At 31.5% G+C, this 14,035-nt stretch overlaps 1 protein-coding gene and 2 long non-coding RNA genes across 6 annotated transcripts in view; 1 reads left to right on the plus strand and 2 right to left on the minus strand.

The window, feature by feature from the left end:
• The window catches only part of LOC145187281 (sorting nexin-27-like), a 23,834-nt gene extending 22,785 nt beyond the window's left edge, over positions 1-1,049 (minus strand). The window contains exon 1 of the mRNA XM_090072012.1: positions 540-1,049. Coding sequence (XP_089928138.1) covers positions 540-805 — 266 coding nt within the window. The 5' untranslated portion in view covers positions 806-1,049. The remainder of the gene's footprint in view (positions 1-539) is intronic.
• Positions 1-14,027, plus strand: part of LOC149893380 (uncharacterized) — a 17,135-nt gene extending 3,108 nt beyond the window's left edge. Inside the window, exon 3 of one of the 2 annotated variants that reach the window (XR_016447078.1) lies at positions 13,909-14,027. This is a non-coding gene — a long non-coding RNA (uncharacterized LOC149893380). Of the gene's footprint in view, positions 1-7,935; positions 8,010-13,908 lie in introns of those variants that run through there. The other variant, XR_016447079.1, reaches the window with a different exon arrangement.
• Positions 10,469-13,940, minus strand: LOC149893381 (uncharacterized). Of its 3 annotated transcripts, none has more exons than XR_016447065.1 (3): positions 13,848-13,940; positions 11,126-11,186; positions 10,469-10,608 (listed from the first exon to the last, which is right to left on the minus strand). It is a non-coding gene; the product is annotated as an uncharacterized LOC149893381 (long non-coding RNA). The 3 variants fall into 3 exon arrangements; XR_016447074.1 differs by lacking the exon at positions 13,848-13,940 and adding an exon at positions 13,606-13,721; XR_016447075.1 differs by lacking the exon at positions 13,848-13,940 and adding an exon at positions 11,455-11,549.
• Positions 14,028-14,035: the final 8 nt, after the last annotated feature.

Raw genomic sequence — 14,035 nt, forward strand, 5'->3', positions numbered from 1 at the left:
AAATAGTTATTACTGAATGAAATGGAAGAAACTGGGTTATAATTTTATTAAAATAACTTTTTTAGTCTCATAAGCACATTTCACAGCATGCATACTTATAACTGCCTACTTTAATAGCAAGTCCTAAATAGAAGTCATGAAACAGTGTAATAAACAGTAAATAGTGCTATTTTCTTGAAAACTAAGAATAGATGCTCAATGATTTACAAGTTACACCTAAATCTTTATGGTGATTAAAGTAAATATTTATTTATTTTTTTAGCTATTTTATTTTGTTTTATTCTATTTTATTTTTTTTTTTTGTAGAAAAATAAAATAAAATAAAATAAAATGGCTTAAAATCTTTTGCAATTTACTACTTGCTTAAAAATATTTTGAATTATTTAAAAGTTTTATATTAATTTTATTGATCTATTTTGTTATTTTTGTTTGTTGGTGCTCTGCTAGTCAATTTATGCAACTTTTATCTATTACGTTCATTGAAAAAAACTATTTTAGACTAATTTTATTACAACTTAAACAAAAATAATTTTTCCTACACTTCGAGAATTCGATCACCGACTCGAACACCCGCCTGATGAGCAGGTCCTCCTTCCAAAACAGCACTGATCATTTGAAGAGGAGGGTATAAATGACCATTAATCGCTCTCATTTGTCCACCTTCTGATACCTGACCACGCACATTGAATCCAAATCCTCTTTCTCCTTTTTTTATTCTAACTAATTTTGGTGCATATGGATCATCTTTAGTTGGTTCATCTTTTGTAGATGTCTCTAAGTCGGAATCCTGCTCGTTGTCAGCCATGTTTTCGGTTAATGACTAATTTTGTGCTCCAAAAAACTTAAGGTTAAGAAAAGACCCGCCGCATCTGAAAGGCATCATTAGCGAACATTTGGAGTTGTGAGTTCTCTTATTTATTTTTCGGCTTTATTTTTCGGCGGGGTACTTCTCCTATACAAAATTGAATTTTTAGGCCGTTTTTTTTTTTGTAATTTTTGATCTGAGAAAGTTTTAGTTTTTTAAAAAATTATCGTTTTTGTAATAGTATTCCGAAATTTTATAAAACATCTGTGATGGAGTATTATAAGAACACTTAATGAATTTTTAAGCATTTTTTACATATTTGCACTCGTCTAGCTGCACCACACTGCCAATGTTTTTTATTCGCCAGTCGGAATCTTTGAAAAGTTACTTTAGTTATTTGAAATTTGTTTACAAATGTGTAAAATGAATAAAAAAAATCAAGTTTTGTCACTTTTTAAGATGTCTTTTTCTTCTTCTAAAAGCGTTCAAATTCATTAACAATCGTATTTGTTTGTTGCTTTTTTTTAAATATAAGTTTGTGACCGGTGTAGAAGTTAGCAAATAGTGATAAGAAAGTGTTTTTTTTATTAATAAGTTTGAAAGCATCATTTATGGCAGTTTCTGTTTCCGCCACTGTTTGAAATTGATGGTCAAAGAAACTATTTAAGGATTTTAAATTTAAGCTAAAATATTTATCTTTTGAATTACTGAAACATTAAATCTTATTATGCCCCCTCCCCCCTCCCCCTCCCCCTCCCCCTCCCCCTCCCCCTCCCCCTTCCCCTTCCCCTCCCCCTCCCCCTCCCCCCTCCCCACTTTTCCCCAACATCAAGCAACTTTTAAATTGTTTATCGAAAGGCTTCAAAAATGGCTTCAAAATGTCTCAGCAAATCGGACATGATTAAAAGAATGGAGTTTTTCTAACGACAGTGACAATTCTCAAAAAATTCTTAAAGTGGAAATTTTTAACAAGAAATTGTTAATCCAATTCAACATGATTCCTCTTGTCGATTATTCTTACGATGACAGCGATGATGATTCCGGTGGTTTTATTCAACAAACTCCTTAGGTTTACTTAGAATCAAATAATCCAGTCCATCCAAGTTGTAATTTATTAGTTCATCCAGGTTGAAATTCATCAGCCCATCCAGGTTACAATTTATCAGTCCTTCCAGGTTGCAATTCATCAGTCTTTCCAGGTTGCAATTCATCAGTCCATCCAGGTTTCACTTCATCAGTCCTTCCAGGTTGCAACTCATCAGTCCTTCCAGGTTGCAACTCATCAGTCCTTCCAGGTTGCAACTCATCAGTCCTTCCAGGTTGCAACTCATCAGTCCTTCCAGGTTGCAACTCATCAGTCCTTCCAGGTTGCAACTCATCAGTCCTTCCAGGTTGTAACTCATCAATGTGCCAACTTTAATGCTATTCAAAACTTGGAGTACTTAGGGAAAAGATGATTGATAAAGAGTATTGGAGAAAATCATCTGAAAGCTGAAGAATTAAGGTTGCTGTTTCCTAGGAAAGTCAACAAAAAGCAATTCCTCAAAGCCTCAAAAGAAGAACTAATCTCATTTAGACTACAAAATTGGGGAATGGTGAAAATGTACAAGAGTGCAAAAAGAAAAATGGGATAAAATGATCAGTTTAGTCTTTAGTTCAATTTTTGTTGGGGAAATATTGTTATTTCCTTCTAGACAAGGAAAACACTGTAAACGAGAAATTTATGACTAAGAGATTATAAAAAGTTACATCATGTCATAGAATCCACAAATAAGTCACAACAGACGGCTTAATACACCATATAGACTTTAGCGTCATTCAATTTTAAATGGTCCAGAGACAACCATCTCAAATTTTGATAAATTTGTGTCTTATGCTATTAAATATGCTCATGAACATGGCTGCCGAGAGGGGGGAAGTGAAATTTCTCTCGGCTGCTATGCTCATGAACATATTCAAAGTTTTGGTATTGTTAATTTGTCTGAAGGTTCTATATCATTATTTTCGGTATTGTTAATTTGTCTGAAGGTTCTATATCAAAAAATGTGATTTCTGAGTACCCGAGAGAGACGGCTACAAAAAACTTAACACAAGTTTTTTATAACTCGTGTAATTTAAGGCCAGTCTGAGAAAACTTCGTGTTATTTTTTTTTAAACGCGTGTGACTTGTTTTCACAAATTGTTTTCCAAAAAATGTTTTGCTCAAAAGAATTGTTTAGTGGTGCAACCGAACACTGATAAAAGCCAGACATACCTTAAATCACTCGAGTATGCTTACAATTCAGTTTATGGTCCCCCAACTGGCAACAAAAATTCGACATTGGAAAGTTTTATTGTTTTTTTTGTATTGTCATATCTCCAGAAGCAAAGCATTTTCGGTATTGTTATTTGTCTGAAGATTCTACATACCAACATAATATGGAGCAAAAATCAGTTCTTTTAAAATTCTCCATGCTGAGTTACTCTGAAATAAGTATGGCGCTAAAAGTGAAATAAGTGTGGCGCTAAAATTGAAATACCTTAAAATGACATGTATACCCCATAAAACCTTTTTTTTAATTGCATCATTAGAAAGAGTAATTTCACACTTCAGGAAACAATTAAAATCGTTTTAGAGAGAAGTGAAAAAACTGGATCAATATATACATCTTTTAACTTTTACGATTTTCTCCTAAACTTAATGATTTATCATGAAAAGCTCAAAGCTTGTTTACCCAAAAACAAAATATTTTAATGTAAAAACTAATATTTTAATATACTTTATTTTAAAAGCTAAACAAATTTTAAGTTTAGCTTTCAGTTTACTAAGAAACACATGAACAGAAATTGTATCGTAATGCGTACAATCTCTGATAACATAAAATGACAACTTTTATTTTGAAATACGTCATTCAGTTTGTAATAAACAATAAAAGGATGCGAGGTTGCTTGGCTGATTTCCCAGTAAAATTTCTGAACATCATCTTGTACAACAAGTAAATAGTTTCCAGAAAAATCCGTTAAAATTGTCAACTCATTTGAATTCTTTTTTATTTTTTTTTATAATGGCAAATATTTGCTTTTGTTTTTAGCAATAAAATGATGCTCAGATAAAACTGATACATTTGAAAGCCATTCATCTTTAAAAACCTCTGCTAGCAATTGTATAGATTCCAATGATTTGTTGTGGAAGCAAATTGAATATTAATTCCTCTAACAAATTATAAGTTTGTCTGACAATCAACTTTTGTTCCTCATTCAAAAGTTCTGAGCGCAATTTAATTACTTGTTCGTGAACAAGTAGTTAAATGTTTGAGAACAAGTGATTTCATTACATGTTTGTGAATAATAGTGATCGACCAAAATTCCGGTTCCGGTTACGGATATATTTGAGATTTCGGTTCCGACCGGATTATCGGTTCAAAATGTTACCGGAATAAGATATCATAAGCTTTATTTTGCATTATAGCGTTATCATCACTTTGATAAAAATAATTTAAATGATTTTTTTATTAATTAAATGTTAAGCCTGAGAAGTAATGGAAGTAGGATTCGGCTTTGTTTGAAAACTAATTTATTTTCTTGTTTAAATTCATTTATAATTAATGCTCATAGCTTGTAATGTTTTTTTCGACAAACGAAAGACAATTTTGTTGTTATGTGTAATCTTTGTATAAATAGATATATATTAAATATTAAAACTAACTATATAATCTATAAAGTGTTAAAATATTCGTTGTTTCTCTTGAATCCCTTTAAGTTGAGCGCAATGGTTTTTAATTGCATTCACACGAGAGTTTCTCCGTGCAAAACTCCTAAATGTCCTAGGGAATTCTAATGTTGAAATCGTTAATATTTGTCTAAAAAGCAAGTTGTTAATGATTGTCCAAAGGGATTTTTCTGTGTAGCAATTGTTATATATCTTACATAACAATGAATATGCTTATCAATTATATTTTTAACATTTGTTCTTGATTCAAACCAGCAACATTGAAAACCTGTCTGATGCTTCATTCTGAAAATATGGATTCAAAAAGAAAAACAATTTTAGTGTGGAAATACTTCATAATTGAAGCAAACAATTCAAGAATGGTTCAGTGCAAAATCTGCAACGGCATAGCTTTTAGAGAATCTGACGACCCAAAAAAACAAGGGTTATATGGACTCACGTCACACCTGACAAGACATCATCCTGACATCAAACTTACGCCAGAAAGTTCAGGAAATCCAAAAGCAAATGAAGAAGCTGAACTAAATTTAAACAAGAGAAAGACAGTTCCAATCTTCAACATAAGATCGAAAAAACCAAAAACTGACATGTTAAAATCAACAATTCCAAACTGGGTTCAAGCTTCTTCAAAAATTGATTCTAATTCTGAAAGAGGCCAAAAATGTCATAAGTCAGTTTTTGAAATAATAGTTCTTGACCTCCAACCGAGGTCTATTATCAATGATGCTGGGTTTTTGAGACACTATGCTCTTTTTCCTCCAAATTATGAAATTGCTTAATACTACAGAAGTTTAATAGATCCAACTTATGAAAAGATAAAAACTGCTCTCAAAGAAAAGTCGGTACAATCAGAAGCTGAAAATGTGTCAGTCTGTCTTGATGCAAGGTCATCATGGCTATCTAGGAATGACTGTTCATCTTATTTCTAAAGACTGGAATTGTGTCAAATTCTACATTTCACGAGGTTAGAATTATTTTGTTCTATTTCCCATTTTAAAAGTTGGGAGAAAATGATTTATTAATTTTAGTTAGTAATAATAACTTTTAAGATAAGCATTATTTTATAAATTCTTTTCAAAATAATTTGCTTAAACATAAATTATTTAAAGCATGAGCTATTATTTCTTTAAAAATTAAAGCTAAAAATTTAAACAACTTTTACTTTTAGAAAAAATCAAAAACTTTCTCCCAACGTTTAAACTTGGAGATAGAACAAAATAATTCTAACCTCGCGATTTCTTGTTCTCAATTTAATGAAAGGCATACTGCAAAAAACATTTTCAATAAAATTGAAACAGCAGCAGAGGAGTGGGAGATTTCTTCAAAAATTGGAGATTGCTTATGAGACAATGCAGCAAATGTAAAGGCAGTCTTCAATGAGTCAGCTGGATGCCTTAACCACTCCCTTCAATTTGTAATTAAAAAAGAAATATTTTTAGATCCAATCATAGACGAATTGATTGCAAAGAGTCGAAAACTTTTTTCTTACGCATCCCATTCGACTGTTTTCTACGCTGAGCTTTACAGACAGCAAGAAATCTAAATGGATTTAAAAGACAGACTTGGCTTAAAAGACAATGTTACAACAAGATGGAACTCTATCTATTACATACTTGAGCGAACTTTACACCTGAAGACAGCTATTGCTGCCACTTTAATAAAGTTTCCTTCGGTGGGAATTGGATTTTCTGTTCAAGACTGGAGCAACAAAAACGTTGTCAGGTATTGATTCTTACATCCGTTCCTGCATTCCGATTGTGACAACAATAATTTAAGCTTTGGAAACAACCTCCAGCGACGTCAGTGTTCAGGAGTTGAAAATTGCTTTGAAAAACGCAGCAGAAAAATATTTTTCCGCAATTAAAGAAACAGAACATTATTTAGTTGCCACTCTCTTAGATCCAAGAGACAAATAGTATTTTTTCAGATCTGAAGCTGCTTTGCAAAATGCTAAACACATTGTCATGACCCGATGAACAATTTTGAACCTCTTGAAGATGAATCGGCTCCTGCAACTCAAATTTTATCTGGTGAAAATGAAAAAAAAAACCTTCATTTTTGCACATTATGTCAAAAATTATCGCGCAATCTCAAACTCAAACAAGACCAAATGCACATTTATCTTCCAAAATGATGAAAGAAGTGTTAAGTGATTTTTTGGATTGTCCAATTGCTTCTCAATGCCTTGGGTTATAGAAAGACTATGAAAAAAATGCAAATAACAAAATGAAGTTAGCATTGACTAAAGTGGAAAGAAAGTACCTTTTCGGTTTCGGTCTCGGTTCCTGTTCCGGTATGGGTTTATATCCGGTATGGGTTTATTTTCGGTTCCGATTCCGGTTAGGAATAATAAAAATCTATTTTAGATTTGATTCCGGTTCCGGCAAATTTCAAATTCCGGTCAATCACTAGTAAACAAGTAATGAAATCACATGGGATTCCTTCAACATCTCCAAGACAACAAAGACATATCTTTTTTTTAAAACAGTTGTTAGGATATAAACAACTTTAAAATAATTCTTATTCTAAGTTCGATATTTATGTATAACTTAAAATATTTAGATTAAACTTATAAATTCAATTTAAAGAGACTTGTCGGTTGAAATGAAAATATAGTTAGTAAAATGAGCTTTGCACGGTAGTTGTTTTTTTACTGACTGATTTTTGCTTCATATTATGTTGGTATGTAGAATCTTTAGACAAAACAATACCGAAAGTTTTTTGCTTCTGGAGATATGACTCAACAAAAACCAATAAAACTTTCCAAATGTCCTATAAAATCCGAAGTAATCAACATTTCGATTTAGGCAATTTTAATGACAGACGTTTAATAGCATGCTGACAAAATCATATTAAAATGTGAGATGGTCTAGTGGCGCTGATTTCTGAATCAGATAGTTTGGTGTGGAATGACCGTTTACATATCTAGCGAAATCTCAAAACGGACAATACATGAAGATTTCATCAAAAACCATTTATGGGTTTTTCTAAAAAAAATAGAAAAACTGAACATAAGTTTTAGCAAATTTAGAAAGAAAAAATGTGAGATCTGCATAAAATTTATTAATCACAAATATTCATGCCAGGTAAATTAAACGGATAGTGTTATGTGCTTGAAAAAATCTGTGCACCAAGAAAAGATCAGACCTGCTCGAGAGCATTATACCGAAGACAAACAGTCTTAATGATTTGCCTTTGCAGTTAATTTGCAAAAAGTGTTGATATTGCCCAGCATGAACCAACACAAAACTGCAATTTTTATGCTAAGACTAGTTACATTTCATGAGATCATGGCCCAGCAACACTTCAAATCCCAATAGTACAGTTTTGTGGTTTGAAGCGATCAGTGAGAGATCTGAAAAGATTCTGCTCACTGGAATTTTTTGTACAAGTCAATTGCAATGAGCCAATTATTTTGTAGGAAAACAACTGTTTAGCGCCGAACAAAAACTGGACACTTAATTGCTCGTAAAAGCAGTCAATCACTTTAACTTTGAAAACATCACTTTGAAATTCATTGAATCAGTTCATACATTTATGGTTGCTGATTCCGTGCATGTTGCAATTGAAAAGCAAACGAAGAAGATTAAAAAAATCAATCACTATTCTAACGTTATTGCAGTTGTTGAGATATCTAATTGTGTTGGGTTCAAAACTATCCCAATGTTTTTCAAGATTTTTTGGATTTCACTGATGAAACTTTAGCAAAAAAAAAAATTAAAGCCATCTGGAAAACCCAAACTGGCATATACCTTTGTTGTTCAGTTTCAAACAACTTCAAAAAAAACTCTTTTATGGGCTTGATCATCAAAGGAGAACCCTAGAACCATTATGCTTTCTCAAAAAGAATTTCAAATTTACTTTACTATTTAAAAAAAAAATCCAAATAAAGGGGATTCGAAAAACAAAAAAAGAATAAAATTATCACCCACTTGATGCAGCCAAACATCATCCATTCTGGCGTGATTTGCCTCAAAATGATGAGCCGAATGTTTTGTTGAGAGTCAAGAAGATTTTTCGTGTTTCGATTTGCAAAAAATTATCTTATTGGAGTTTGTGTCATAACATTCTTTTCTAAAGAGGGGAGCAAGTTGAGCATTTTAGTTGAGACCCTCTCGAAAAGCAGATTTTTAAATTAAAAATTGTTCTCTTTTTTTTATGAGTTTGTATCTAAGTTGTGTCCCTCTTGAAAATACATTTTTGTGTTTTGTGTTTTTGTCATTCTAAAGTGATAATTATTTTTTATAAAAGTTTTCAACTTAATTAGTTGTTAATTCGTTTTTAAACATGAAAAATGTTCCATCCATGAGTTAAAGCGTTAAAGTGAAATTACCAAATATCTTTGTTACTGCTCTTTGACTTTCCGTATAACTGAGAAATGAAAAAAGCTTAGAGATAAATTCTTAGAAAAAATTCATCGTTCTTTTTTCTTTCCTTTGTTTAAGGATTGGAACCCAGTGTCTCATTGACCCTCATTACCCCTTCAGTAGCGCCCCTGTTCTTTAGTGCTATCTCATGGTTTAATTATTTGTTTTTTCAAGGTTTCATAATTTTAAAAGCTGTTTTTTCATTTTATGATAATTATTGAAAAGATAGTTAAATCGCGCGAAACATTTTTTTTAAAGATGACTAATGGTTTATCATATATTTGTGTAGTATATTAGCGGTTCTAATCCTGATTGAATTATTAGTTAAAAAAAAAAAAAATGACGTTGTATCTCTTGATATACGTCAATAAGTAATCAACATATCCAACCACGTCCGTATTTGCGTAAAAAATGTAAAAAAATATCAATTAATCGGTCTAAAAATCGGCTAATAGACGTCTTCCGTTATTTTAAAACCACGTTTTGAAAATTATTTAAAATGAGGCTGGACTTAAGAACTTAAATGTTTCAACAAAATAAGAAGCTTATCTATGTAATACCATTAGTCATAGGGTACTTGATGTTTACGGATATGGGTACGGGTCAAGTATTAATGCCCTTACCACAAGCATTATAATACGAGCTTTGCCCGTACCAATGATATATATTAACTAGATGTCTAACTTCACATAAAGTCCGTAACAAAATGTGAAGCAAGTTTTTGAAGGTTGTAAAGCCGGTAGCCGCAACAAAGAAAAATTTCTGGCGATGTTTCGTTTTATTTTTGCTATTCGTTTTTCCGTAATATCTGTTAACCAATTAGATGCTGGTGGCAAAGCAAGTTATTATCCAATCATATGCTGGTGGCAAAAAAAATTTGCTTCACAATTTTTCGGAATTTAGACATCTAGTTAATATATATGATTGGCCCGTACCTACTCGTACTTAAGTACGTATGGGGATTGCCCGTACAATGTGTAATTTGGGCGTATATGGCTGATAGACTTTAAGTACATCCTCATTATACTCGTATATGCCCGCTAAAAAAAAATTGATTTGAGGGTTGAGGTTTAATAAAATCTATGAGTGAACTTTTTCTGTTTAATAAAATCTCTCAAAAGAACTTTGTGATCTCAAAGGGAGACGGAACTTCTGTCTGAGATTCTTCTCTTCTCTTTTCTTCCTTGCTCCGCACAGTCAGGAATTCTCAGTTCAGATTTCAGAAATACCCTTCCCACAATGACTTTAAATTGAGGAATTACTTCAACTCTTATTGAGGTTTTTGTTTATATTCAACTATTTTCTGCTCGTTCAACCATTCACCAATTCTGATAAAATAATTGTATGTTTGTGTATATATTTGTGTCTGTTTATGTTTATAAATGAATTTAATTTAAATAACAACTGAAATATCTTATCATTTTATGTAGTCTTTTAACGCGCATATATGGGCATCCTAAAGTTATTGGGTAAAAGAAAAAAGCTTTTACAAGTTGTAGCTTTTTTATACAATACTTGTATATGACCGTATAATTGTATGGACATATACAAGTACTTGTATAAATTATGTAAGTTGTACAGACATTTAACGGGCAATATCCCCCGTATTTGCCTGCTTATCAAACTCGTACACCTCGAGTATCCTGTGACTAAATACCAGTGGTATTAAATGGATCAATCTATTGGCTGCCCATGATGCTTAACTAGCACAGGCTCATCCTTTATGTCTAAAATAAAATGTTCACTTTTACAAAAATAAAAAGAAAGAGTTGTCAATAACACTGTCAAATTTTAGGTAAAAAGTGTTATTTTAAAAAACAGCTAGTTTAATCACAATTTCATGAAAATCACATCATAGTTTACAGACTGTATCTACTGATTATTCAAAACGTTTCTAGAAACTGTATTTGCAGCTTATTTATAATGTTTGTTGATAAAACTCATTTGATCCAAACATTTACCGACCAAATTGTTGGTTCAAATTTATTGTTATGAATAAAATCTTTTTTTGGATTTTATTCATAACATTAAATTTAGTTTAAATTAGTCAAACTGAATTTATTTTTAAAAATAAATTAAATTTGACCAACTAATTTAAACCAAATTTGTAATCATAAAGAGTAGGTATGGTTCTTCTATTGAAAATAAATATTTTTTATTAATCGAAACATTATTGTTCAATTAAAAAAGTCTGATGGAATACCAAAACGTTTGGCGAAGATCTGAAGAAAACTATAAAGTTACCTGCATGAGGAACAAAATAAACTCCGTGAAGCTCAGTAAACTTGGTAACGAAGCTGGTAACCTGATGAATAAATGTCAAGATTATAGATTGACATTTTTGAAAGAACATTTTCAAAGATTCATGAAGAAAAACTTGAAATCAGGAAATTAAAAAATTTAAGTACAAGATTAAAATTCAAGAAAAGCTGATAGCTGTTTTGTAAAAAAAGGAAAAAAATCAGCACAACTTCAAACAACTTTTTATCTAGTTAGTTGGTACAGTTTTATATTTCTTTATGCCTTTAAATTTAACAAGATAACAATTTATATATAGGCTAGGGCAAAACAACCTTTAGCTAGTTGCTGTGTCATTCTTGAAAATTGTCTAGCCAGTAGGAAGCACCAAAACGCTTTGGGAATTAAATTGCACTTCATCCGGTTTATGGTCCAACGGAGGCAACAGGTTTGGAGTTTAACAATAACTCTCACTTAAAGTTTTGAAGTGAGAAAAGACCTTCAACACATCCAATCATTGGTGCTGTTGCAATCTCCTTGAGTTTGCCAAACCATTGAAAGAGATGGATGCACGTCTCTAGGCTTCTAGATGAGCTGTCAATAAAGAAATACCACTCATTGTGGTTACTGACGATTCAATTTTCTTTTAACTGACTGGCCACAATAAGCCACTAGCAGGGCCTATTTTGACTGCTGATGAACGGGAAATCCGAATAAATTAATGAATTTGTTTTCATATCAGACCAGTAATTGCTAGGATTAAATCGTGGAAGTCTGAACATAAATTAAAACGTGGAAGTCTGAACTTAAATTAAGTCGTGGAAGTTTGAACTTAAATTAGCTAAACTCTGCTTAACATTTAGTTTATTTCTACAGTTTCTTCAAAAATCATTTCATCAATCACAAATGTGAGATTTTCACCTTATTTTTAAAAGTATTAAAAATTGTATAACCTTTTGAAATTGATAATTTAAAAACTGAAGTTTTTCAAAATTTGTAAAATACCTAATTTCGAAAAATTTTCAGATTTTATATAATTGCTCAAGATTTTTTCCCAGATTTTGTCTGTGAAATGAGATCCACTGGACTTTTATTAATCATCAAAAAGCACGCCGTAGTATAATATACCTGCTTTGTAAACTTAACAATTTTTGCTTCAATAGTGTAAGTACTTTTTTAATCTTATCATATTAAAACGTAAGCGATTATAAACAATACCTATTATAGATGAAACAATATCTATTACAGATGAATACAAACAATATATTTTAAGTCATACCTTAATCTTATTTTACTTATATATGTGTGCGTGCGTTTGTGCGTGCGTGTGTGCGTGCGTGTGCGTGTGTGTGTATAAGATAAGGTTAAAGTAGACTTTTAATAACAAATTGTTTTTATCAGCATTACTTATTTTCAAGGGTGTACACCTTAATAAGCATTACTTATTTTCAAAGGTGTACACCTTTATGAGAATTACTTATTTTCAAGGGTGTACACCTTTGAGAAAAGATAAGTTATGAACAAAATGATGTATTTTCAAATTCTCATAATGAGAATCTTTTTATCTTACAACGTCTAACAAAATAAAAATAAAGCTAAATTGGTTAAAAATGCCCACATTAAAAATCAGTATTCTTTCATTCATGCTGGTTATTTAAAGATTAAAACTCGTCGTTATTCCGTTTTTAATGGTCGTAATCCTACCAAAAAATCAAGTTTCATTAGGGAGACATTTCTCTAAAGTTATCAGTTTAAGATTAAAATTGCTGATCTTTATCAGTACTGATAATTACCAGCAATTCGTAATCATGATATGCGTAAAGTTCCAAAATACTCAAAGTAGTTAGAAAGAATTTATTATATTGAGTTTCTCAAAAGCGTGATAACAAAAGTAAAGTTTTTAAATCGTGTTTTTGAGGAACTGTTTTTATCGTATTCCCCTTTTAGAGAACTTGGTATTCAGTGGTTACAGAGAAATAAGCGAAACAGTATGTTTGTGGTATCTTCTTATCACTTCAGATTGTTAGAGCTTTTTAATCTTTGGAATTTAAAATGCTCAGATTGTTAGAGCTATTCAATTTCCGCAATCCAAAATGAGCTTATTTCTTTACATTCAAACAACTTTTAAAAACATCTTGTAAACGAAGTACAACATGCAATTTTCTTTTCAGCTGTGGTCCTAGTTAAATAAATATGGGCGTGGTAGGCTTTTGGCAAGGATCCTGCCCAGCAAGCACACAACGTTGAAACAACGTTGAAATAACGTTGATCGACGTTGATCAACGTTATTCCAACGTTGTTTCAACGTTGTGTGCTTGCTGGGTGGACTGTTTTAAATTTCTAAAACGAATGATTTATTTTAAGTTTCTAAAAATCACCAGATATTTTTAATTATAGAAGTCCCATAATGTTTACCCAAAAAACTTTGTTTACTTATTATTGTGATAAACAAAACTATATAACCAAATGAAGACCAGACACCTGACCTTCTCTACCAAACCACTAAAACATCTGATGTATTTATTGGGATCGAATGCAGAAAGTCTTGTTTTGATGTTGGAACTGAATCTATGTTTCTCATAATTGGTTATCGCAATACTACCTCGTCTTTACATTGCCAGTGACCACTGGTAGAAACATAAAGAGCTTCTAAAAGTTAAAGCTAATTCAAACGTGTAAATAAATTCAGAATGAAATTGTTTAACCAATTTTAGTTAAACGGACTTACATTTTTTTTAACTCACATGTTAGTTAAAGTTTAATAGAAAATGGGTTTTAACTTTCTTTAGCCGCATCATGACCAAATGAACATCCGAGATGCGACAGGCTATTTATACGATGCGACAGGCTATTTATACGAAGTATTCGATACTTTTTTTGTTTGTTTTAAAAGACATATGTGAAGGAGGGTGAAAC

Source organism: Hydra viridissima, unplaced genomic scaffold (assembly GCF_058129835.1).
Source record: "Hydra viridissima isolate aposymbiotic clone 2 unplaced genomic scaffold, HvirCarnegie_v1 scaffold_1, whole genome shotgun sequence".
In the NCBI taxonomy this organism is placed as follows: Eukaryota; Metazoa; Cnidaria; class Hydrozoa; order Anthoathecata; family Hydridae; genus Hydra; species Hydra viridissima.